The 26,580-nt window shown below is 41.7% G+C and overlaps 1 protein-coding gene across 3 annotated transcripts in view; it reads left to right on the top strand.

Moving 5' to 3' along the window:
• Positions 1–3,013: 3,013 nt before the first annotated feature.
• The window catches only part of SEPTIN7 (septin 7), a 131,345-nt gene continuing 107,778 nt past the window's right edge, over positions 3,014–26,580 (top strand). Inside the window, exons 1-2 of one of the 3 annotated variants that reach the window (XM_045004782.1) lie at positions 3,014–3,142; positions 25,520–25,524. In XM_045004782.1, the coding sequence (XP_044860717.1) occupies positions 3,139–3,142; positions 25,520–25,524 (9 nt within the window). In that variant the 5' untranslated portion in view covers positions 3,014–3,138. Of the gene's footprint in view, positions 3,143–3,856; positions 3,859–25,519; positions 25,525–26,580 lie in introns of all 3 variants that reach the window. The other 2 variants (XM_045004780.1, XM_045004781.1) reach the window with 2 other exon arrangements.

Below are 26,580 nucleotides of genomic sequence, written 5' to 3'. Positions count from 1 at the left end.
GAGAAAAATAATTTTATTTTTCCTGTTCTATCCTTGTTTGTTCCACTGTGTTGTCCTTTTTATGGACTAGTTTTTGGAGTATACTGTGTGTGCAGTAAACAACTATTCTGGCTATCAAATGCTTGTTTTTATTTAGCATTCAATTGACCACAAAAGCCATGTACCTATAATTTAATGTCATGGACACTGACATCCAAAACAACTACAGTGAAAAGGATTGTTTCTTCTCATCTGTTACGAAAGATACAAACTTATGGTAGACAATATTGGGCAGGCCTGTGGCCAAAGATAATAAGAGTCTCTCTCTCTCTTTGGGATCTCAGAACCGCATTATATTGTAACTGTTCCAGCTCTTGAAGCAGGATAGAACCACAAAGAATGGTGATGCATATATTCTCTAATATAAGTTTAAAGAGTATGTGCCTTCAGTGTTTTCACAAGAAGTGTTTGCTCACTATGTTATCAGAATAAAATAAAAGTAACTAATTACCAACTAAATGTATTTTTATACACAGTTTAGGAAAAAAAATAAAATTGGGTAGAGAATATGTTTCATCTATGTCTCTCTCTCTCTCATTGCTTGTTTATACCTTCTTACAACACGACTAATCAGAGAATTCCCATAAGTATCCCTACGCCTACGCCTTCTACAACCATATATGATACTGAGACATCACTCTTGCAGTTGTAAGGAAACTAGCTCCTCTGTACCAACAGTAACAGTTCTGCACTTAAAAGTTCATTCTCAAAATGGCAGGAAATCAATTGCATTCAGACATAACACCGTAAGACTTGTTAAGACTATGAATAGTCCCTCTTTTCTGCTAACACTTTCCCCACTACAGTAGAGTACTGATCATTAATGTGACGAGAACTGGAAAGCACAGACCTCTGTAACATCCCTAGCACAAAGAAAGCACTTAGATTGTAAACTTCTTAGGGCAGAGATCATCTTTTTAGTCCATGTTTGTACACTGCCTGGCACAACCATATGTCCATGACACTAGGTGCTATTATTTATTATAATACAAATAAATAATAATATAATAGTTTGCAATTGCAAACACATATTTATAACACACCACACATATAGACATCTAGGCCCAGATTTTCAAAGGTATGTATGCTCCTAACTTCCATGAAATCAATGGAAGTTACAAGTCTAAATACCTTTGAGGATCTGGGCCTTCGAGCCTCCAGCATTGGCACTGAAAGACACGATTTTGAAAGATTCCAAGGCTTTTGGGCTGAAATATAAAAAATGCAATATTCTAAATTCTAAGATCAGTGCTTGAGTGAGAGATGGAATTAGTTTGTCTGCCTTTACTGGTATTCATTCTTCTCAGATACTGCTACTCTGTCCTTGCAAGTGATGGCATTTACCCCTGACTCATAAAGATATTTCTGAAGAGACAATTTACTGTCTTTGGAATGCACCAGACTGAACCAAACAGCATGTATTATCAGAACAATTGCAAAGAGACCGAGGGAATACACCTTGAGTCTCCTACAAAGGTTTTATCTTCTTTCTGCAAATTGCTGCATACAAACATGGTTTTACTGCATACAAACATGGTTTGTTTTTTAAAGATTTCATTCACTGCTGGGACACACGATTCAAATTAATACTTGCTGACAGCAGGAAAGGTTGGCCATTATTTACACTTCAGGAATTTGACAGAGGAAGATTGATAATTAAATATGCAAAACCTCCAATTCTTAGACAGCTTCAATTAGTTCTTTCTAATCTCTTTTGTTTGTATTTATAGTTATAGTTGAAGAAGCCATTTCTTAGGGAAGCCATTTGTACAAAAAATAAAATAGCCAGACAATAACTTAGGTTCTCATGACAATTTTCATAAGATGATGGGTTTGGCCAAATGTTCTTGGGCAAGATTCCCACTTCCTACTCCTCACAGTGTGGGCTGTGCTAGGTGTGTATTTGATTGTAGCTCCCCACCCCAGAAGGAGCTGCTTTCCAGCAGGGCGGGTATACTCAGTTTGTAGCGTGGATGTAAAATAAATGTAAAATACACCTATAGGGCAAGGCGTGCAGGAGCAGATGGCGCGTTGTTAGGCTACGTGGTCGGGGGCAGGCAGGCGTGTTTGCACTTTGGTTCTAAAGTGAAGGTCTCCCCCAGGGAGACTGTCCCGGGAGGCGGCGGTGCCTCTCTCCAAGCCTGTGGAACGGGCATGGGTGAGCAGGAGGTTATGGTTGGGCCCAAACATCCCCTGAAGAAAATCACACACAGCACAGAGAGGGGGCCGCTCGCTCTCCCCTTGACACGCCTCCCGCAGCCGCAGCCCGGGCAGGGCAAGCGCAGGTGCGAAGGCGGGTGTGTCTGCTCCGCGAGGAGCCCAGCCCGTCCTGGGAACATCGATCCGGCGGGGCCGCCTGCCAACGCCCCCCGGCAGCCGTCTGCTTCACCTCCCCGTCCCCTTCGCCCTCCCGCCTTCTCCTCGCTGCCCGCGCTCTTTCCCGCAGCCTCGCCCGCTGTTACGCTAATTGCGTAAATCGGTGACACAAGTTTACGGTGCTGGGGGTGGGGGGGGGGATGACGACTAGAACACGTAACGCAGCACGGCGTAGAGAGTAACGACTCTACCAGAATAGCCCTGGAAAGGGTTGGAGTAGCCGCCTTGCGTAGCCCTGCTTGTCAGCCATCTTTGATTCGGGCAAGGCTCCCCCCGCTTCGCTATCACCGTGGCTCAGTCCGGAGGGAGGGGGACGCTGAGCCAAGCGAACGCCGCAGAGGCACTACAGCATTGCATCGCCCGGATTCAAAATGGCCGCCGGGCAATTCCACGGGGCGGGACAATAGTCAAATCTCGTTCAGGGGCGGGGAGGAGGAGAAATCTCTCGAGAGTGTTCGGGACCTCAGGCCGCAAGGCCGGAAGCTGCTGCGTACTAGTAGAGGCGTGGGGAAGCGAAGTCCGCTTGTTCGTGTGCGTAGGGGCGGCGTGGTGCAGGGCGGCTACGCTGCGGAATCGGCGTAGGGGACGTTAGCGAATCGGCGGGGCGGAGGCAGCGGCAGTAGCAGTAGCTGGGGTTGGCTGGTGGGGGGAGGGGGAGCTCGGTCACTGCCGCCGCGGCTGAGGTGGAGGAACGTCAACAGCAGCAGATCCGCCGCCAGCGCCATGGGTGAGTGTCCAGCCCGGGGCCCGCGGGGCCGCCCTGCGCCCAGAGCCGGGACTGTGACAGTTGGAGCGGGGGGGCGGCGGCGTTTCCTGTGGGCGGCGGCGGCTCGGGGTCTCCATGACGGGCAGGGCGGAGGGTGGGTCTCGCCGCCGCGCGCGAGGCTGTAACGCCGGGTCTGGCCCAGCCGCCGCCCCCTTCCAGTCCGAGGCGCCGGGGCCACCCCGCCCCAGAGAGCTCGCTCGCTCGCCGCCGGAGCTCCAGGCGCAGCCCGTCGCGGGACCCCGCCCCGCTGCATCCTCAGAGCTGAGGGCTCTGGCCAGCCCCCCCCCCCTTACTGGCTCCAGCCCCCCCCAACGTGGGCCAGCCCCCCCTTACTGGCTCCAGCCCCCCCATGTGGGCCTGCCTCCCCCCCGACTGGCTCCAGCACCCCCCCCACTTCCTGCATTGTAAATTTTTTTAAGCGGTGCAAAATCGGAAATGCTGGAGAGGTTTTCTTTTCTTTTTTTCTTTTTTTTTTGGTTAACACCCCCCACCCCCAGTTTGTGCCCAAGTTTGGGAGGGAGGAATTTGCAGCAAGAATTAAGGCAGGAGAAATATGCAAGAGAGAAGCGGGTGGGACTGAAATCACAGAAGGGGGGAGGGAGGAGAATTAACGTGTGTTTGGCAGCGTGAGATAGGAGAGAAATTTCAGCAGGTTTCCCTCCTAGTTTCTATGAGCTGTGGGTGTTTTATTCGGTAAAGCTTTTTCATAGTCGATGGAGACGCACGTTTTTAACCTCTTTCATCCGACTCCGCCCCCAAACTCCCACTCCTGTATTGCGAATGAGAGCTCATTTTCACTGGAGTTATCCAGTCACACCCCAAAAGAGCTTGCTGTACTGTTAGACTTCTGGGTTTCATGGTGTATTTGATTCTTTGTTGTAATTGAAGTAATAGTAAAAGAGTTGCTCAGTATTAATTTAAAATTAGTCCACCTGTCTTTTTGTTCTTGAAAGCTTTTTTTAATACATGTAAGAGAGACAACTTCTACTTTATTCATTTTTTAAAAAGAAACCTACGAAAGAGGTTGGGACTAAGCCTTAACTAACATTTTAAGACAGATGCCCAAATAAATGTTGTGACAGGATATGCAAAACTTAATAGGCAGCTTTGGGGAAGTATTAGTTACTTTAAGATACTGTGACTTTGTTGCAGTAGGACTTCAGTCCCTAGGAAAGTTATGTATAAATATGTAAAATGTAACATTTAAATATCTTTGGATGCAGCTTTGGGCATGTTTCCTTGTGAAGACACAATAACACAGCAGAGGCTCAAGGGAGTAATATCTTAGTTGAGAATACTTGTTTATAATTTGTTCTCTATTACTGTCCTTTATAATCTCCATCTGAGAGGTACTGTGATAGATAGGTTTTCAATCATGTAATGCTTTATACCTGAAAGGTTAAGTTCATGGAGGGGAGATATAATCTTTTGTACATTGAAAAGTCTAAGGCAGGGGTCAGCAACCTTTCAGAAATGGTGTGCCAAGTCTTCATTTATTCACTCTAATTTAAGGTTTTGCATGCCAGTAATACATTTTAATGTTTTTAGAAGGTCTCTTTCTATAGTATATAACTAAACTATTGTTGTATGTAAAGTAAAGTTTTAAAAATGTTTAAGAAGCTTCATTTAAAATTAAATTAAAACGCAGAGCTCCCCGGACCGGTGGCCAGGACCACTGAAAATCAGCTCGCGTGCCGCCTTGGCACGCATGCCATAGATTGCCTACCCCTGGTCTAAGTTCTGTATTAATGTTTAGTGAAAACCCTGTCCAATTAAAACAAAAAACAAGCCTAAAATATCAGTATTGTTTGTGTATATATGTACTCAGCACCTTTTAGAATTGGGTACACCTCTTCATTTCACTGAGGTACTTAATACCTCTTTAATCTCTGTAACAATGCCTTATTGGTCCTAGAATACCAGAATGTTTGCTGAGTTATATAAACTGATTTTTTTTCCCACTGGGGGCTATGAAGCTAGGATTATCATAAAAATAACAGATACCAATTGGATCACTCTTGTTGTTCCTAGATGACAGTACTTGTTCAAGTAATCTAAATTTATTTTAAAGTATTTTAAGATAGCCTGTTTGATATTCAGTCCTTTGCTCCCTACATTTCCTCTCTCTTCTCAGTTAAGCCTGAGTTAGTTTCTATCTGGAGTATAATGTTTAAGTTTAAAAAAAAAAAGAGTAAATTTTCAGATGAGATCATATATTAGATTAATTGTTGTGGTAGTGAAGTGTTTTTTTTTTTAAAGTGTAGACACATAGTACTTTATTCTAGGGAAGAAGGGAAACACTTCCCTGTAACGTCTCCCTTAAAACATATGTAGGTGGGATTTACTTTCTGAAAATATTAGTGAATGAATGGGATACTTGTGTTTTGTGCCTTTTTTTGTGCATCTGTGAAGTACTATGTAAATCATTTTTGTAGTAACTTTTTCATGTCGCCTCCTATAACACTTTTGCATCACGCTTTACTATAAAATTGATAAGCAGACTGGGGCTGATAGCATTGAAATCCAAAGCAGAGCAGCATTTGTTTTCTAGCTTAAAGCAATATTATCTGCATTTTAGTAGCAGACACTTTAACGACCAGCACCAATAAATGGAAGTTGTGTGTGAATACAGGCTTTGAAAAGTGGCTAAAAAATAACGGTTACAAAATCATTCAGATGTTGCATTTAGGGGCTGATAGGATATTTTAGGACTTCACTCTGAAAATATCAGTATCCACTTAAACCATATCAGAATCTATTCACTTCTGCCTGAGTGAATCTTTATTATCCCTGAAACTGACAAATTGAGTACTTTTTAGCTCATCCTGTTATTGGGGTAACTATAGGTATGGCATGGATCACCTTGTATCCTGTCTCCTTCTGGTCAAATTGAAATAGACAAGTAATTTTTAGATTAGTCACTTTAAACTGATCACCTCATATAGATGTCCCCAAAGGTAACTTCATTTTTGGATGCATGTAAATATATGGAGATATACCTATCTTATAGAACTGGAAGGGACCCTGAAAGGTTATCAAGTCCAGCCCCCTGCCTTCACTAGCGGGACCAAGTACTGATTTTGCCCCAGATCCCTAAGTGGCTCCCTTAAGGATTGAACTCACAACCCTGGGTTTAGCAGGCCAATGCTCAAACCACTGAGCTATCCCTCCCCTTGTTACACAATTTATGGACTGCTACTATAAACATATAGGTGTTCTATGATAAGATTCAAGCATGTAATATGCATTGCCCATAATATTGCTTGTTAATACAAGTCCAACACTTTTGTTTTATATCTGTTAGTGTAAAAAGAAGACTAGTAATTCATCCTCTTGGGACTGAGACAGATACAGCAGAACTCTAAACTATGTTCTTATAAAACGCCACAGCATTTCCTTCAGTTTACCCACAAAACCAAATAACTTGTCTTGTTTTATAACTTGTCTCACTTAAAATGGTGCTTTAGATGTGTTCTTTAAATTATTTTAAGGGACCATCTTCAAAGAATATACAAAAACATCCATCAGACATTAAATTCTAAATACAGGATAATAAAACAAGTGTTTTCCTGGTAGTCACGAACTTAGATTTTGATTGTATACATCTGAAAATGTATATCCTACAATACATGTTCTGAACAAAATTATCTTTAAAACTGGCATACAGCTGTTGAGTTGATAGTTTCTATTACCCTGCTCTGGTTGGGGTCAGACTTGTCCTTTGTCACTTGGGCAGGTTATTAATAGAGTAACTGAGATTACATAAACCATATGCTCATAATGTTAGAGAAATAATTGGATGTTTTAGTTCAAAAGGAGCAGCAGATCCTTGGTTACTGTACCTGTGAGGTCTGAATGGGGTGATAGACATTTTTTTAGTAAGTTTTGTTGTAATCATAAGTGCCTACTCCCAGAACTAACTATAGGATGAGGCCTGTAGCTTGATGGGATCGGGATTGTTATTTTGGTATAAATTTTTTACTTAAATTTATGATAGGGCTTATGATACTTAACCTATTGAGACTACACAGGCATGTGCATGTTACTGATGTTCCTCACTTCTGAAATTTGGTTTATTCACCCACGAATAACACAAGCTATCTGCAATTTTTTTCTCTGTAAGTAGTGGTATTTTAGTCATGACTTGAGTAGTTTGCCTGAGCAGTGTTTCAATTAGTAATTGAATTTTTAGTAGTGTTCAACTGTAGGCTAGTGTATAAATTGTAGTTACCTAGTGGTCTGCAGATACCTAGCCAGAGGTGGCTACAAATAGGTGTTGTGGGTGAGGAGGAGTGTCAGCATAGGTGATGTGAAGCTTTTTCACAAATGCAAGGGCTAAAACTTAATTTTAATGAAAGTTTAAATTCTGTAGAATCTGATAGTTTTGATAATCTCTCCTCTTCTTTCAATTCTCCTGGAGAACTTCCCATTTTCCAGTGGTGAGTTGATCAGTGAATTTTTAACCCCTATTTTAATCAGTTTTAAGAGTACAGTTTTTAATGTCTTGTACCAGGATGGGGGCAGTTTTTTTTTAGGTAGGGGATTTTTTGCATTACTAATCAAATTTTTTGTAGCTTCACTTTCAGGGTTAAGTGCAGCTGCTTTGCAAAACCTATTTTACCGCATTGATCAAGTGTAGATGTGAGAAAAATTGCTGTTTAGGGTACTCCTAGCTATCCCTAATAATAGAGCATGTAGATACCATGCTGCTAAACATCTTAGAAAATAGCACTTCTCAAGAGGGAAGTGGCCAATTTGTCTGTAGTATATAAAAGAATGAACCTTGTTTTGACACACATCCTACCACTTTGACTTTATTCTAGAACCAGATTACCCTGCATACAACATAGTTTTTATCGTGCCACTATCACCCATTTTTTTTCATACTGACGCATTCTCTTCTTGGCTGTCACTACTATCCCATTTGAAAGTCTGATAGAATCAGCTTGAGATCCCTGGATACTGGAAGACTAACATTCAGATCACATGCTTGACAGAACACGTTGGTACTGTCGGAAAGGCCAGTACTCTGCATGTTGTAGTCTCTTTAAATCCCTTGATTCACATGGGGGGAGGAGGGGAATGAGAATACAGACTTGAGTTTGTTTCCTAGCTGTTTTGTTTTGACTTATTTTAAGTTTCTTCTTCTAAAGTTTCTCCTGAGGAAAATGCCACTGTTTCTTAAAGTGACAATGTTATGGGCAAGAGTTTAGTGTACAGTGGAGTTGCATTATACGCACATTTAACTTGCACAAATTCAACTATATATGCGCAATGAGCATATGCCCCAGAGTGAGCATGAGATGGAATATGTGAATTTGCTGTTCCCTCAGTCAGTCTCAATTCCTGCGTGCCTCTCATAGTGTGAGCATCTCACTGCGCTGAGTGTGATTCTGGTGTTTAAAGATACATATTTTTCGTACAACATGGCCCCTAAATGCAAGCCAGCTACTTCATCTGGTGCTCAACCGAAGAAACAGTGATCTGTTCCAACGCTGGAGGAAAAACTGGCTGTGTTGGACTTACTGAGAGACGGTGTGTCGGTCTCCAACCTGGCGTGTAAATATGGCCACAATGAATCTAGCATCCGTGCCATCAAGATTCGAGAGAGAGAAATTTGTTAAGCCGTGGCATAAAGTGCTCCAGTAACTGCTAAGGTGATGAGCCACATGCATGGTAAGACTTGAGTGAAGACTGAAAAGGCATTAAACATATGTCTGGAAGATATGAACCATAAACGTGTGCCTATTGATGGCAACACGTTGCGAGAAAAGGCTCTTAGTCTCTATGCGCTGTTCAAACCTCCTGCCGAAGAGGGACAGCCTTCTGATGAGAAGGAATTCAAAGCCAGTCAAAGTTGGCTTAACAGTGGTTCCTAAAACTTCAACCTCAAAAACATGCAGTTTACTGGTGAAGCTGCATCTGCTGATGAAGAGGCAGGAAAAGCCTACCCTGAACAATTAAAGAAAATCATAGAAGAAAGGGGCTATCTTCTGGAACAAGTTTTTAATGCTGACAAGACTGGGCTCTTCTGGAGAAAAGAAAAAAAAGCCCAATCGCACTTACATTTCAAAATCAGAAAGACAAGCCCCAGGCTTCAAAGCAGCTAAAGGCCATGTGAGTGTGTTGTTTTGTGGCAATACAGCTGGGCATTTAATAAAGCCAGGCTTGCTCTACAGTCTGTAAATCCCCGTGCCCTAAAAGGCAAGAACAAAAATCTCCTGCCTGTGTTCTGGCAATCAAATAAAAAGGCTTGGGTGACGGAAGTATTATTTCTGGATTGGTTCCACAAGTGTTTCATTCCAGAGGTCAAGTGGTACCTGGAAGAGAAAGGACTTGACTTTAAAGTGTTGCTGATTGTAGACAATGCTCCAGGCCACCCTGAGGCACGCCAGCTTGCGCATAACGATGTTGAAGTCATCTTTCTCTTCCTCCCCCCCCCACCCCCCGCCCCATACCACCTCCAACCTCTTGACCAAGGCGTGATTTACTGTTTCAAGGCCATGTACACGAGGCTTACATTCTCACAGATACGTAGCACTATGGATGCTGATCCCAATCTTAATGTGATAGTGTTGGAAGTCCTTCAACATTGCTGATTGCATCACTTATATTAAACAGGCAATGCATGTTGGCAAAACCTATGGAAAGAATGTGTGAATGACTTTAAGGATTTCCTGACCATTGACAGAGAAGTGAAACGCATTGTTCAGGTGGCCAGGCAAGTGAGTGGTGATGGCTTCATCTTCAATTCTTGAGGAAGAAAATGAAGAATTAATTGAGAGCCATAGAGAAACATTGACTAATGAAGAGTTAGAGGGACTGATATCATCATCTTCTGTAGATGATTTTGACGATGACGAACAGGAAGAGCCAGCAAGTTGGAATCTTTATAAATTTGCTGAAGTGTTCCAAGCAGCGAAACACTAGACTAATAATTTCTGAATATGATCCTGCTATGGAACGAAGCCTCAACATCACACATAGGGTCTCAAATTGTCTGTAATACTATCAAGAAATGTTTGAGCAGCTCAAGAGACAACAGCAACAGTTGCCGATCACCATGTTTTTCAAGAAAAAACAACCAGCAGCAGATGAGCCTGGCCCATCATCTCCTGGATCGATATCAAGCCCTAACGACCCCCCAGTAGTGTCATCGTCATCGTAGACTAGCAAGAATATCCAGGATGAATGATGAGTGGTTAGGTATACTGTTTTCCTTTTTTATTCTTCAGTCTTGCTCTTATGTAATTAAAAATACAGTACTGTAAAATTATATTTTACATATGTACTCTTTATACTATACACTACTGTATACATTATACATTTATACATATTACTGTACAGGGTTGTATACTGTACACAAAACCATATATACTGTACTTTATGGGCAATTTAAGGGATTTTCAAGGGTAATTTTGATTATACATTATTTTCTCCTTACACGCTGACTTTAGAACCTAACTCCCGCGTAAGATGCTACTCCACTGTCTAGATGATTGCAACCAGTTTTGAAAAATATTGTCCCAAAACAGATAAAGGCCTCAGATATCATGGAGAATGATTTATATCTAGATGGGGAAAGTTTGCATCTAAACAATAAAAATAATCAAAGATGATTAACTTCTTTGTCTCAGCATAGAGAAAACAGTAGATAAACTTTACCTCGGTATAGTGCTTTGGTGAGACCAATATTGGAATACTACATCCAGTTTTGCTGTCAACATTTATAAAAGGATTTTGAAAAATTGAAGAGAGTTCAGGGAAGAGCCCAAAATGATTCGAGGGTTGGAAAAAATGCCCCACAATCAGACTACAAGGAGCTCAACCTGTTAATCAAGTGACCTTGACCTCTTTGATAAGTGCTTAAGTACCTTGACGGAGAGAAAATACTGGATATTAAAACGCTCTTCAGTCTGGTGGAGCAAGGCATAATGAGAACCAGTACATGGAAAAGAGAGACAAACTAGAAATAAGCCTTAAATTTTTGAGCATGATTGGAACAAACTCCTAGTGGAAGAGTGGATTCTTTATTTTGGAGTTGTCAAATCAAGACTGGATGCCTTTCTGGAAGATATTTTAGTCATGACGACACTTTATGGCTTGTTATACAGAAGGTCAGAGTAGATGATCTAATAGTCATCTCTGACCTTAAAAAGTATGAAATATTACCTTTTCCCCATCTTCTTTTGCTAGTCATTTCTTATTTATAGCTTTTTTTTAAAAAGAAAGTAGTAGATACAGAAATAGAAGTAAACATTTTTAATAATTAAAAAATCTGATGAATGCTCTTGATAATTGTGACCCTCTCATTAAAAGAATAGAACAACACTTAAAGTCCCTGTAGGGCATCAGAGGAAAACCTAATATACCAGTGTTTGGTTTAATGTGACCACCTGGCATCTATCTTTTTGTCCTTCTACAAGGACTTTCAGAAAGTTTTTTAGTATTCTCTTCCTGTACTTTCAAATCAGATGTATTTGTTTTCCATTTTTTCTGCTCTTCACCTCTAGGAGATTCCACCCTAACTACCCAATATTAGTTCTAATCCTGAATAACTACAGAAATGGATTCCAGAGTGGAAAAATGGAATCCAAAGAAACTTGGGGGTTGCAACAAAGAGCTTTAGGAGTTTGTGGTCTACCTTCAGAGTGATCTCACAAACTGCAGCTACTAAGGGTATGTCTACACTGTGAAATTAGGTCGATTTAATAGAAGTAGATTTTTTTTTTAGAAATCGATTTGATAGCCGATTGTGTGTCCCCACTAAGCGCATTAAGTCGGTGGTGTGCATCCACAGTACTGAGGCTAGCGTCCACTTTCAGAGCATTGCACTGTGGTAGCTGTCCCACAGTTCCTGCAGTCTCCGCCACTCATTGGAATTCTGGGTTGAGCTCCCAATGCCTGATGGGGCAAAAACATTGTCTCGAGTGGTTCTGGATACATGTGGTCAGGCCTCCCTCCCTCTGTGAAAGCAATGGCAAAAAATTGTTTCTCGCCTTTTTTCCTGGGTTATCAGTGCAGATGACATACCACGGCAAGCATGGAGCCCGCTCAGCTCACTGTCACCGTATGTCTCCTGGGTGCTGCTGGCAGACTCGGTTAGGGTGACTAGACATCCCGATAAAATCGGGACAGTCCTGGCAATTTGTCCCGATATTTCGTACTGTTTTTTCCCCTCCACCAGCGCGCCCCCCCGCATGTGTCCCAATATTTTCTTCCTCTCATCTGATCACCCTAGACGCGGTACTGCAGTGCTACACAGCAGCATCCACTTGCCTTGCGGACAGCAGGCAGTGCAATACGACCGCTAACCGTCGTCATCGTCCCTTGGGTGCTCCTGGCCAACCTCGGCAAGGTCAGTTATGGGAGCCTAGACAAAAATGGGAATGACTCCAGGTCATTCTCTTCTTTAAATTTCATCTAATGGAGATTTAGTTCTGCCAGGAATATCATGCCAGCTGGAGGCTTCTGCCTCAGGCTGCTCTCCCAGTCGGCAGCACCACGCAGTTGCATCTACCTCAGCCTGCCCCTTGCTCCCATGGCTGGACAGTAGTAAGGAGCAGTTCAACTATAGGCTGAGCAAGTGCATAATCGTGGTAGAATGTGCCTTTGAACAATTAAAAGCCAGCTGGTGCAGTTTACTGATTCGGTTAGACCTCAGTGAAACCAGTATTCCCATTGTTATTACTGCTTGCTGTGTGCTCCACAATATCTGAGAGTAAGGGGGAGACGTTTATGGTGGGGTGGGAGGTTGAGGGAAATCGCCTGGCCACTGATTATGTGCAGCCAGACACCAGAGTGGTTAGAAGAACACAGCAGGGCATGCTGCACATCAGAGAAGCTTTGAAAACCAGTTTCATGACTGGCCAGGCTATGGTGTGAAAGTTCTATTTGTTTCTCATTGATGAAATGGGGGGGTTCATTCTACTTCCCTGTAAGCTAGCCACCCTCCCTTCCCCTCTTCTTCTCCGCTTGCAGAGGCAATAAAATCATTGTTTCAAATTCATTCATTCTTTATTAATTCGTCACACAAATGGGAGGATAACTGCCAAGGTAACCTGGAGGGGTGGGGGAAGAGGGAAGCACGGGGTGGAGTAGTTGTATGGGCACCCCCTAGAATGGCATGCAGCTCATCATAGAAGTGGTATGTCTGGGGCTCTGACCCAGAGTGGCTGTGTGCCTCTCTGGTTCTTTGGTAGGCTTGCCTGAGCTCCTTAAGTTTCACGCGGCACTGCGGCAAGTCCCTGTTATAACCTCTGTCCTTCATGCCCTTGGAGATTTTTTTTTTCTCCCAAATATTCTGGCATTTTGTCTTTTGGAACAGAGTTTAGATAGCATGGATTCATCTCTCCATACAGCGATCAGATGCAGTACCTCCCGTTTGGTCCATGCTGGAGCTCTTTTGCGATTTTGGGACTCTATGGTCACCTGTGCTGATGAGCTCTGCGTGGTTACCTGTGCTATCAGCTCGCTGCACTGGTCAAACAGGAAATGAAATTCAAAAGTTCACGGGGCTTTTCCTGTCTATCTGGCCAGTGCATCGGAGTTGAGAGTGCTGTCCAGACCATTCACAATGGAGCACTCTGGGATAGCTCCCGGAGGCCAATACCATCGAATTGCTACCAAACTACCCCAAATTTGACCCAGCAGGGTCAATTTTTAGTGCTAATCCCCTCGCCGGGGAGAAGTATAGAAATCAATTTTAAGAGCAGGGTTAAACTGATCTAATGCTGCTAAATTTCGACCTAAACTCGTAGTGTCGATCAGGGCTAAGAGAGGTTGTTACTTGGAGTGGAACAAATGAGTTAAGTGCTTGGGTGTCCCTGGAGTTTTCAGGTCTTATCTTTTTGTCTTTTTTTGGGAGGCATTATAAAACCAAAGATTCAAGTTCATTTGGTCCTCTTAAGCCAAATAAGTGCAATATAATAAACAACAATGAAATAAAGTCCTATTTTGGGCTGCCCCACTGCTGAATATATATGCTTTCTTATACATTAATAAGCCTGAAAATTGGTAGCAGTCTAGGGATTTCAGGAGTGAGTGTCTTTGGTCCCCCAGGGGCAGAGTGATGAATTGCCTTGGCAGAAGGCTCTGGGCAAAAGAGTTTTTTGCTGTTGGTATAGTCACAAAACTTCACTTTCACTCAGACATGTTAAACATGTAGGTGAACGCTTTTCACAAAACGGTCACTCTATATTGACATATCGGTCCTCATCCGCAAAGGAACCTGCACAACATTTTCAAAAGATAAGCTTGGGAGCTTAAATTCATATGAGTCATGGATTAAGAGACACTGGATTTATGGTTTTATTACAACAACTTGTAAGCCACTAACTATCCCTACCCCTCCTCCCCCAAGCTGTCTTCCCCTGCCTTCCTTTTCCCCCCCATGACTGGAGGGGTGTTAACTTCACCTTCAGTGGTGCCTTTAAATATGTGTTAACTACTTATGCTAAATCTTTTCCATCTTGTATGTAGCTGTGACACTGAGTATGTTTCCCAGACCTGAAGAAGAGCTCTGTGTAAGCACAAAAGCTTGTCTCTCACCAACAGTGGTTGGTTCAGTAAAAAATAATACCTCGCCTGCCTTGGTCTCTCTGTTAAATATTAAGGCTATGTCTACTCACACTTTTGTTGATAAAACTTTTGTTGGCCGAGATGTTTAAAAAAAAATAAAAAATAAAAAACCCTCCCCCCCCCAACTCCCCGCCCAACCAACATAAGCTTCACTGATGTGGACAGTGCTGTTGGGGAGGAGATGCTCTCCCACTGACATAGCTACTGTCACTTGTTGAGGGTAGTTTAATTATGCTGATTAGGAGAGCTTTCTCCTGTCAGCATAGAGTGGCTATATGGGAGACCTTGCAGTGGTGCTGCAGCATTATGGGTGTACCACTGTAAGCTGTGTAGTATATACATAGTTTAAGACTTTTGAAAGACAAAATATAGTCCCACAAGCTTCAGTCAGTACTACTGGTGGTTAAGCAGGTGACAACTTTTCAGTCTGTGTCAGTACTGAACCAGTGGCCTAGCATAACATGGCAGTATGCTACTGTTTTTTGAATAAGATGTAAAACTGAGATCCTGACAAACTGACATCTACTAAAGATCCCTTGCATTTTTCATATGTGGAGTGTTAATCCTGGGCAGTTTGATAACATTCTGCCTAGGTAAATTCAACTTGCAGTTGTAGTTGACCTGTCCTATGTTTTTGTGTAGTTTTGTTGTCTACTGTTAAATAGCTGCTACAGAGGTGGGTGCATTTCAGTGATGGATAAACGTAAATCATTTGGAGAGCCTCTGGAATGGAAGATTCTGTAAATGTATATTTAATTTTTTATTTTAAAGAATTCGGGTATGGTAGACTTCTGAGTTAAGGCTCAAACATTTGGGCTCCAAATGCAGGCTTAAATAGAACAAATTTTTATTTGGAACACCGGAAATTTCCAAAGTGGAAAGAGGCCAAGAAACCCATCTTGATTTTTGTCTCTGAAAATGCAAACAGCACTTATTAATTTAGGAGCTAAACTCAGATACTCTTTTTAATAAAGCAAAGCGGGGGGTGGGGTGGGGGAGAACCACTAAGACTTATATTTGTTGCCTTTTGGAGGTTTTGCCAAGTAATGTGAAATCAGGATTTGAAAAATCTACTGTCCCTAGGAAAGTAAGAATTATTCCCTGGCAAATGGGAGAAACTACACAATTAACCTCTGCAGGATATAAGCTTACATTTATGGTTGAGGAAAACCTTAGAAGAACAATTTGTACATTAATGAAGAAATGTCTTCCTAAGTTGCCGGCAGACAGTTCTAGTGATGGCTGCTGTTTTCAGTTGTACCAAGTACTGGGTTTCACTATTGGTATTCAGAATCTTTTGGCATCCGCAAAAGTGTCAAGAATTTGTAAGTTTCAAACTGCTGCTACTGATATGTAAAGCAGAGACAGGCAATACATTTGATCACTGGGGGAGAGAGTATAGTAGAAATCTCTCCTTCAGTCTCTTCTCAGAAAAGACAGGAAGCTGTCTTCTTTCATGCAGGTCAAGAGGAGTCCTCTTCAAGCTTGCCGTCTAGTAGTTGGGGTTGTATGGTGGCTGGAGACTCCCAAGTGGGAGTAAACAACAGAAATTGCAGCATTCTCCCACTTCCTAGTAGCTAGTGGCAAGGGAGCTGGGCTATTCATCAGGGAGTTGCCACAGAACTTTGCTTGTGTACTTCCTCCTTTTCTTGTCTTTGTATTTACCTACAGGTAGCGGGTTAGGTATCTGGTGATTTTATTTTGTATTCACATGAAACAGTTCTTTTGAGATGTTCTGCTAGAGTTCTAAAAGCAGCAAATCTTTACACATCTGAAATGTTCAGTAAGTTATCTATACAGACTATTTGGTTTCTTAACTTTAAAGTAGACTATTCTAATGTTTGGATGTTTTTGGTCATTTCAGAGTTCTTAAATGTTTATTATCCAAATTAATTGTCTTGGACAAGCTTTGAAAATGACTGCAGTGATGATCCTGTAGAGAGAACCTCAGTTGGCAGGCTGATACTTTGGTCCACTGGAATGATTCTTTTTGTAGTATTACAGCTTTAGTCCTCTCACTCTGTTCAGCTTTTCCATCTGGAGCAATTGAGCTGCTAGTAATCAGTACACTGTTGGATGAATTCTTTTTTCTCACCATCTGGAGTAGTAACAATTGCAACTAAAGTCAATTTTTAGCCCCAGAATGAACAGCATCAGAAATGGGCTAAATTTTAGTGGTTTGCAGCTTCCAGTACACAAATTATGTAGTAGTATGATCACTACACTTGCAATCATTGTCTAACAGTACATTTTATCATTTAGTTTAGTCTAGTTTGGGGTGTTAGTGTGGATTATACATCTGTTGAATCTTGTAGACTATTTCCCTCCCATTTATACTGGCAAACATCTTTGGAATCTACAGCAATTGTTTAGGTTGAAAAGGTTATGTTCACTAAAATTTCTTATTTAGCTGTTTTGTTGTAATTCTCCAGTTGAAAACAAGAAATACCAAGATGATGTGGCCAGCCAGGTCTGTGTTCAAGACCACTAGTGGGTCCACAGACCATAGTTTGAGTGCATTTAGTCAAACTTTTCCAATTCGTTGCCTAACTTTTTGGTGTTTTGAATTGTTGTCATTCTTAAAATGATTACAAATTCACAATCCCTCCTTTCTTCTAATAACCATCCACCCAATATTTTGATAAAACTGGAAGTCTTCAGATGTTCAGGGAATAGCTTCCAAAATCATAATTTAGACTTAATTCTGAGTCCTTTCCAGGAAAATGTAGAAACTTTCTAAATGCTGCTAATCCGATTGACATGTAACAAAGCATTTTTTTACTAGTAGATCCTGACAAACAGATATGCTAATGGAAACAGTTTTTTAAAGCAATATTTAAAAGTAAAAACTAAATGTTCAGAAGGTTGTGATTTTTGGTTCTAGCTTTAGTGTCTAAAATGTGTTGTACATAGTGAAGAATAGGAGTTGTTGAAAACACAGCCTGCTTCAAACAGATTGTTTCTTAGCTAAACTCAGGTAGGAGTGGTTCTTATAAGCCACAGTGTTAAAAGCACCCAGAACTGGTATGGGGAAAATAAGATGAAAGATAAAGAAATAGGTGGTTTCAACTTTGGGAACTACTGGTTCCCAAGACATGAGGGGATAGGGTCAGAATAAACAGACTTCTTTGAAGAGCTCTTCCATCTTCAGTGATCTAAAATGAGAATTCATCAACGGCAAGTATAAAAATGACCCATTCTTAAAATTCTAGAAAAGAAAATTAGGACTACTTTATATATCAAAAGCAAAATAATGTTCAAGAGTAAGTGGGCTAAACTCTCTAACAGTACCTTCTCCCAGAGCTAAATGTTTGCAGGAGGAATTTGAAGGTCTGCCAGTATGTCAGTCGTGCCTATGTTTGAAACATTTGGTCTTTATTTTAGTGGATAAAGCCTTGAGAGGCTACAGAGTAAAGGAATATTTTAAAGAAAGATATTGCTCCTCTGCAGAGCTGTAGTAGATGTGTATGGTGACTTCCAGTCGGAAGAGAAATACACAACGTGGAGTCTGAGTATATTGTCAGTGAAGTTTGTTTTTTTTATATACAGTCTTGGAACAGCAGTGGTCACAAGCAGCATGTGTGCAATTCCTCCCTTTCAGGGGCATCAACTGAAACACCATTGCCTGGCTTCCAGCGAGCTTCTCTTCCTCAAGAATTCTCTCTAATTAGAGAGTTTAAGGTGGAAAACACTGACTGCTTGCCACAGCTCTTCATAGAAATTTGCAAGAAACAGTCACATTTTCTAAAGACTAAAACTTGCTTGCACTCTTAAGAATTTGTAAGGTACTAACACCATCTGGTGACACCTGCTATAATGGATGAATTAATCAAACTGCATATTCTGAGGGGAAAATATTTTTCTACTCATCTTGGGTAGATATGGAAAATATATTTAAAAACAATCTAGGTGAAATTCGGGACAAACTATCTCTTATTTTGGAAAAATCACTTTTCCTTTTTGAAGGGACTCTGTAATCTTGTAATTCAGTTGATGTAATAAAAGGAGTTGACAGCATTTGCAAGTACTGTTTGCTCCCAAATCCCCACATCTGTTTTTGTTCTAATCACATGTCCCACACAACTTGAAGAAACTGAATTTGACGTACTTGTGGGTATGCACCAACTGAACCCATGAGAAACTTATCTTTCATTTAGAGTAATGTGAGATGTCACTTGTAAAAATTGTAAAAGACATTTTTTTAAAGTTGATTCTTTTTTGTTAATTTTAGGGGTAAGATTCTTAGCTAGCTTTTGCAGCTTCAGCTTAATGCTGGCAGTTGCCTGACCTTCTGCCAGAAGGTCTGGTGTGGGTGAAGAGGTGGGAAGAAGGAATAAAATGCAAATGTCTGTTGGATAAACTATCTGAAATACAATTGATATTTACAGACTTGCTGCTGTTTCTAATGTTGACAAACATACTACTTTGCCTTATATTCTTCCCTATTTCTGTACTGAGCTCTCTCCCAATATCTTGCTTCTTTTCTGTTCTCTTGTTGTCCTGCTTTTGTGACCTCAACATTTTCACTCTTTTTTTTACAGAGAAGAAAGTAAAATGATTTATTCTAGAATCTTAATCTTTAAATTATTCTTCTGGCTCTTCAGAGAGGTGTTCTTGTAACATCCACTTGTCTGCATGCGTAAAAGAGAGACATGAGAACAGGAATCTAAGACTTGCATGAAATATTTGGATGGGTTTGATTTTTTTTTTTAAAGCTGTGGAATATTGCTTCAGTGAGCAGTTTTGTACCAAACTCAATTTGTCCCCTTCTAATAAAGTGAGAGAAACTTCTATCCCAACTTAGTTTCCTTTATTAATCTAGTCACTAAACTCTGTGTGTGTGCGTGCGTGCACGCAGGGGTGAGGCAGCAAGAACCAAAAGCCTCCCAAGCCTCCAGTTATGTGCTTCCACAATACATACAACTCTTGAACAGTGAAAGACCTAAAACATTCGTTGCTGCCAATAAGTTAAAATTAACGAGATCATTTGTGTAGTTTCTTGATTTCTGTAAACTTTCAGATTTTGATGCTATTAAATAGAAGAAATGCAGTAGTATTGATAATGGCGAAACTTGAGAATATGCAAAGAAATAAGGTAAACATTGCTCTCATAGTAGTGAATGGAATAGCTCTGTGCATATAATGAAAAGGAATGGTGTGGCATTAAATGAGAACTGCTTGATTATCAGCAGTGCATGTTTGACTTGAGTGACATGTGGGAATGAAGCCATGTAGAAGTTTTACATTGTAAAATTGTACCATGCTATTGTAAAGGTTTTTAACTTTGACAGAAAAAAATTAATACGAGAGACATGCAAGTTTCTGTCTTTAGAAGTAACTGAGTTTTCCCAGTTAGTTTTGTTTGATTAGATAGCAGCCTGACTTGCTCGTGCTAAGGCACTCATTGCTTGTTTCAGTCTGGAGCGCTGATTGTGTCCAAACTAGCCACTCTTTATCTGTTTAAGGCAGAGGTCCCTAAACTGTGGGGCATGCTCACTAGGGAAGCACAGAGGAACGGAGGGGGGAGGGGGATTGTGACTGGAGTCAGGATCAGCCCCCCCCCCCCCCGTTCCGGAGGGGCGGGGAAGGAGCGTCACTTGGCTCTGCTTCTGGCTCAGGTCCCGGCTGCCGGCCCCCTTGCCCCTGTCTGTGTCGTTCTTCCCCCCCCCGCCCCCCCGGAGCCAGCTCCCAGGGGGGGAGAGAAGGGGAGACGTAAAAAGTTAGGGGACCACTGGTTTAAGGTTTGCCCATATGTCCCTATGATTAAGATAGGAGGGCTGTTAAAGCTGACCAGTCCCTCAACTGGTGAACCTCTTTGGTTTGCCAACCGAGTCTTCTCTGTTCCTTGCGCTAACCCTCAGTCAGCAACGTAACCCATGTTAGCTCTGAAATGCCCCCAGCTTCTGACCTTCATTTTCCCCACTACACCTCTACCCTGATATAGCGCGGTCTTCAGGAGCCAAAAATCCCTACCACGTTCTAGGTGAACGTGCCCATTATATTGGGGTAGCGGTGGCAGGGCTCCAGCGGTGATTTAAAGAGCCCGGAGCTCTGGCTGCAGGGAGCCTTGGCCCTTTAAATCGCCGCCGGAGCCCTGGGATAGCGGCTGCAGGGCTCTGACAGTGATTTAAAGGGCCCGGGGCTCCCCACAGCGGCCGGAGCTCCAAGCCCTTTAAAACGCCAGCCGAGCCCCGCTGCCGCAGCTCCGGGATAGCAGCAGCAGGGCTCCAGCGGTGATTTATAGGGCTCGGCCCGGGGCTCCTTGCAGCAGCTGAAGCCCCGGGCCCTTTAAAATACCACTCGAGTCCTGCTGCCAGAGCTCTGGGGTTACTGCGCTATATGTGAACCCGTGTTATATTGGGGCGTGTTATATAGGGGTAGAGGTGTAGATGATTCATCTGTGACTCACCAGAGGAGGCTTCATTCTGACTCCTCTCTATAACCTCCCAGTGTCCTGCTACTTCTGGCTGTCCTCTGTTCTAGCTCTGCTGTGCCTTAGTTGGTGACTAGCTGATTTCCTGGTTGAGTCTCTTGTTTTGACAAATGGCAGCTGATTTATCAGTATTGGTGAGCAATACCCATGGGTGATTGCTGTCTGGCATTGCAGCAAGAGGAGCAGCATGAGTTGCTTTGCTCTCACAGCTTCTTGGCTTCCAGCTCTTCTTCCAAATCTAACTGGGCATAGATGACACTTGAGTTGACAGTGCATCAGATGTGCTAGTTTGAGACTCAGTCAGCTGGACTCAGGGCATACTGTAGATATTTCAGTAGAAAGCTGCAGTTATTGTTATCTTGTGAGGTGCTTTTTAATCAGTTAGCTTAATTTTCTTGCATGGGCAGAGCCTTACATTTTCCTTTTTTAAAGCCAAATTATCCTACTTTCTTAAAAGCCTTACAATTTCTGCTGGCTGCAGCTGACTCCCACTGGTGAGAGTAGCTCTACTGGTTTCCTTTCTGTCAGTGCTAAACCTTTGCTACCCTGTTCATAACAGTTATTCATTATTGACTTAGCAGATGTTTCTGCATTCAACTGAATACTGAAAGGAAAAATTCTTCCCATTTGTAGAAGTTTTGGATAAGCATAATTTGATAAGACAGGATAACTTGTTTTCCCTTTTATGCCATTTCTACTATACACTTGTTCAGGGTGAGTTTTATGTGAATTTGGCCAATTTTTGTAGTGCTCATAAAAACAGGATTGATAGTGCTGCCTAAAAGCAGATGCTAGGGCCTTCCACAGTCCTGTTATACACCTTGGTATTAAATGACCACACTCTAGTACTCCATCCCTAATATCACTGTAACAGAAATTGCCAGTTGCAGAGCAAGTGTGCAGGTATTTACGTGGTCATTTGCTTCTGGAATGTCTCAGGAGTGTAGAATGATAGTGAGAGGAAGAAACAGTGTTATGCACCCTATTAACAGGAGTATACTTTTCTAGTTTTTAATGTTTTTAGGTAAATTATGACAAGCTTTAGAGTAAAACCTCTTTATCAGTAGTCTTCAGTGGTGTTTTGACGTGTCAATCTTAATCCGCAATGAAGATTTGAGATTCCAGCAAGTGTGGGAGACTTCAAGGGTCCACCAAAATCTTACAATTTTTACAGTGTTTAAACTCTTTAAATATACGATAGGTTAACAAACTACTTGTTTCAATTGTGGTTTATTGATTTAACCTAACGTAGCGTGGCGGCAGAAGTCTGTAGTGCTGACATGGCCTAAGTCACTTTTAACCTAAAACTAGAAATTCTACTAATTAACTCTATTCACAGCATCTTGGGCCTGTAGCCAGCTGAGTAAAAACATAGAGGTAAATAAACTGAATATAGGGTAGGGTTCTGAGGGGGAGCTGTTTAAACATCTTTACTGGGGAAAAAATAGATACAGCAAGTGCAGTTTCTTAAGGTGCAAAGAAAAGCCTGCATTCTTTGTACAGGCTGCATTCTTTGTACAGGGGGAAGGGGTAGCTCAGTGGTTTGAGCATTGGCTTGCTAAACCCAGGGTTGTGAGTTCAGTCCTTGAGGAGACCACTTAGGGATCTGGGGCAAAAAATTGGTCCTGCTAGTGAAGGCAGGGGGCTGGACTCGATGACCTTTCAAGGTCCCTTCCAGTTCTAGGAGATTGGTATATCTCCAATTATTATTATTATTTTTATATTATTCCATTTATCTGGATTTCTTACCAATGTGGCACATTACATTCTATAAAATGTTCCCAAATGTGCATAAGGTTGCCTAATGCTTTCTATTTTCAAATCCTGCTTTCAGCTGCTTGTAACTGTGCCAAAAGTCAACTGTTTGGGCTAAATTTTCCATCATAGGTGTCTGGCTCAGGCTGAACTTTTGGGGAAAGTTTCAGTTAAAATGGTACAGTAGAGCCATTTCTTAGATGAAAGCCAAGGAAATTTTTTTTTGCCCACATTAGTGACAGAATAACACCTTTTTTTAAAAAAAGTTCTGCCACATTTTGGCAAGGGCATTGGAGGTCACCCAGATGCTAGGGATGTTCCTTTTGCTAATCCCATGAAGGCCTACTCGCCAAGTTGCAAGCCTCTGAAAATCTGAAGTTCACTATGCTCAGTGGGAGGTGTGTTAGAGACTGGAAGCTAAATTCCCAAAAGATTCTCCGCACTGAGCATGCTACCTCTCCAAACAGCTGCTGTGTGTCAGTCAGACTGTGCATTTACTAACACCCACAGAGTGACTGAGTATGCTCTGTCTTGGGCTGCAGGGGCTGAGCAGGACTTTATCTGCAATTGCTCCTTCTAGCAGCTGGGAGGTATAGGGACCATTGTGATCCTATTGGGATCCAGGAAGTGGGTGGGCACAAGTCCGCTCACTGCTAAAGGACCTCCCCCCAGCCTAAGGGGAATATCCACAGGACCTGGAAACCAAGTGATTGCGGGGAACAACTAATGAGATAACAGGGACAGGAGTGAGGTCAATGGGTCAAATGAAGGGAACCTGATGGGACACCGAGCAGAGAACCCCAGACAGCACCCACTGCTCCTCAAAGACATCAAGGGAGCCAGTGGATGCCGCCCAGAGGAACTCTGCCTGGATTTGTGAGCAGACGGAGGGTAGGAAATAGGCCCCACAGTCACCAGGCAGCAGAACTGAGAGCAGAGAGACTTTCTCCTTTGCTCCTGCTGCTGATGCCCAGGCAGTGTGGAAGAGGAAGCAGCTGACCATGAATGAATTGGGTGTGAGAAGGGAGGTGAGGTGGCTGAGACGCAACTGGCAGTGGGTGGATAGGAGCAGAGAGGTACAGACAGGCTTGAGGGATGGTACAAAAGAGTTTATGACCAGTAAAGAACACTCCTCCAGAAAGTGCAATTGAATCCAGGTTCATCATGTCAGCAGGTGTCTGGGAAAGCCACTAGCAAAGTGTCTCTCATCCCCCTCTAGTCACTGGCTCACTTGGAGGGTGCTACCAGTTACTCATTTAGTTCAAGTAATTCCAAACCTGCTGCTTAATTCATGTGGGGGTCTGTGTGGTTTTGCATGATGTGTGTTTTTTCCCTACTTACTTTTTAAAAAATGAAGAATTATAAAAACTACATTTAAAAAAAAATTACAGTTGCCAAGCCCTCAAAGATTAGGAAATACCAGAATTGTGATTGCTCATGCAGCTTCAGTTTGGCCCCCATGTGAGTGTGTATTATGGTAGTCTTTAATTTTATTAGATACTGTTTTTTCCCTCATACAGTGCACGGCATGGCTAGTGCACTGAGCATGGTTTAATTTAGGCTTGTGTAGTGAATAAAGGTGTCTGTAGGACCCCTACCTCATTTGTTGCAGAGGTGTGATGTGGACAGGGCAAGGAATGGCAGGAAGAGAAAGGATGCTTTCGTGGTCAAGGTACTTAAATGCCACCCTGGAGAAATGGATTCTATTTGTGCCTCTGCTATGTGATGCTAGTTAGGTCACTTGCCAGAATTTTCACTTGTGGCCACTAATTGTGTTCTTCATTTTCTGGACACCTAATTCAAGATACCTGGGGCCAGATTTACAGAAGTGCCAAGTGCTTAAACTGCAGGTGGAGTTAATTGGAGCTATACATTGAACATAAGAAATATAATAAAAATGCTAAGTATTCTGAAAAATCAGGCCATAGGTATCTTAAATTGGGAACTCCAAAAGTAATGGGCACTTTTGATGGTTTTGGCCTTAATTGCTATGCCTCTGTTCTCCCACTGTAAAATGCGGAATCTTTCAGGGATTTTGTGAAGATGATATTGTTTGTATAGCACTTGGGTACTAGTCAGAATACCACAGACAAGATCATGGGGAAATTCTTAATTTTGTATTCAGTGTGGGGTTTGGATGGTGTCTGCTAAAAAGGCCTGGGTCACACATTGAATGAGAAACAAATTTAAAGAGCCCATCTATTCTGTTCACTGAAAGAGGTGGTGGTCATGTTGCAAAAAAATTGTGATTGTGGACTAAGACTGCATTGTAATCATAGGCTCCAGGAAACCAAATTATGGTTGTATGTATTTAGTGTAGTCTGTACTATGAAGGAATAAACATTTGGTTGTTTTTAAATCAAATTATAAGCTATGCTGTAGACTATTAAAATGATTGTTGATCAAATGTAAGTAACTTTAGATTTTTCCTCTCCTTGCTTTGTGTTCTGCTGCGTGCTGCTGGACCTGTCGTTGCAATGCTTGGAATTCACCACTTTTTACTGTTACCCTTGGATGTACTCTCTCAATATCTGGAACACTGGAATGATGGAAATATGTTGTTTACAAAGTAGCTGTGAGTATCATTACTCTTACAATTACACTTAGACTAAAAAACAGTGTTGGTTTGTTTAGAGTAACTGTTGAACTAAAACTTTACAGAATACAGTTGGATGAAGATCAAGCTAAGGATAAAAAAGTTAAGCTAGTGTAGGTATTTAAAACTAGATGTTCTGGCCTGGTATAATGATTCACAGTGTGGAAGTAAATCAATTAAATAGTAGCAAAAACAGCTTTAGAAAAACATTTGAGGAATTTAAAAGCTAAGAATTTAGTAAATTGCTGGAAAATAGAAAGTCATAAAAAGCGGAATGGGATTAATCATGATTTAAATCAGCAAGCAGGAAACTATGATTTAAACTTGATTTTTATCATTTTACATTTGGTTATTTTCCTGAAGAGAAGTTCATTCTCATTAATGTGTGTAACTATATTATGCTGATTTATAATTAACATTGTACTAAATTTGGTACTACTTTTTGTTAACCAGGAGTATATGCTGCATCTGTACATTTATTTAAGCAATTATATAGTGAAGTCAAAGTTTCTCCAATACAATGGCTCATCAGGCTGATGCAGTGTAAGGCACGTCAGTTTCATAGCCAGCAGTACACAAGAGACTGATGTGGCCAGCATTATGCCTCACTGCCTTTGACTGCCCTAATCTGATGGGTCAGGTACCCGTTTTACAGCTGAGTGAACTGGAGGTGACCTATTGTGAGAACGAGCAAGATGGGAACCCATGAAGTTGAGGATTGTAGTTGAGCACCTTAATCACTCAGTCATTGCACCTCAGTCAGTTATATAGTTTAAGATGCGTTTATTCAGATAATTATTTTTGTTTTATTATGCTAGAAAATGGAGAATGAAGCATTTCTTTAGTAATTTTTACTCAGCATTTGTCAAGCTGCATTTGGATTGAAATTGGAATTCAATAAAAATGCACAAAACCAGCATTATAAAGTTTTTTTTGTTTGTTAAATAAAACTACCTTAATGTACTGGATACATAAGAAATTTAGGAAAAAAGTACCAAGATATGTTTTGCATTTAAAAGCTCACTAAATTTACAG

Source organism: Mauremys mutica, chromosome 2, assembly GCF_020497125.1.
Source record: "Mauremys mutica isolate MM-2020 ecotype Southern chromosome 2, ASM2049712v1, whole genome shotgun sequence".
NCBI lineage: Eukaryota > Metazoa > Chordata > Testudines > Geoemydidae > Mauremys > Mauremys mutica.
The sequence above is the reverse complement of the archived record's forward strand: the minus strand, read 5'-3'. Positions and strand labels throughout refer to the sequence as shown.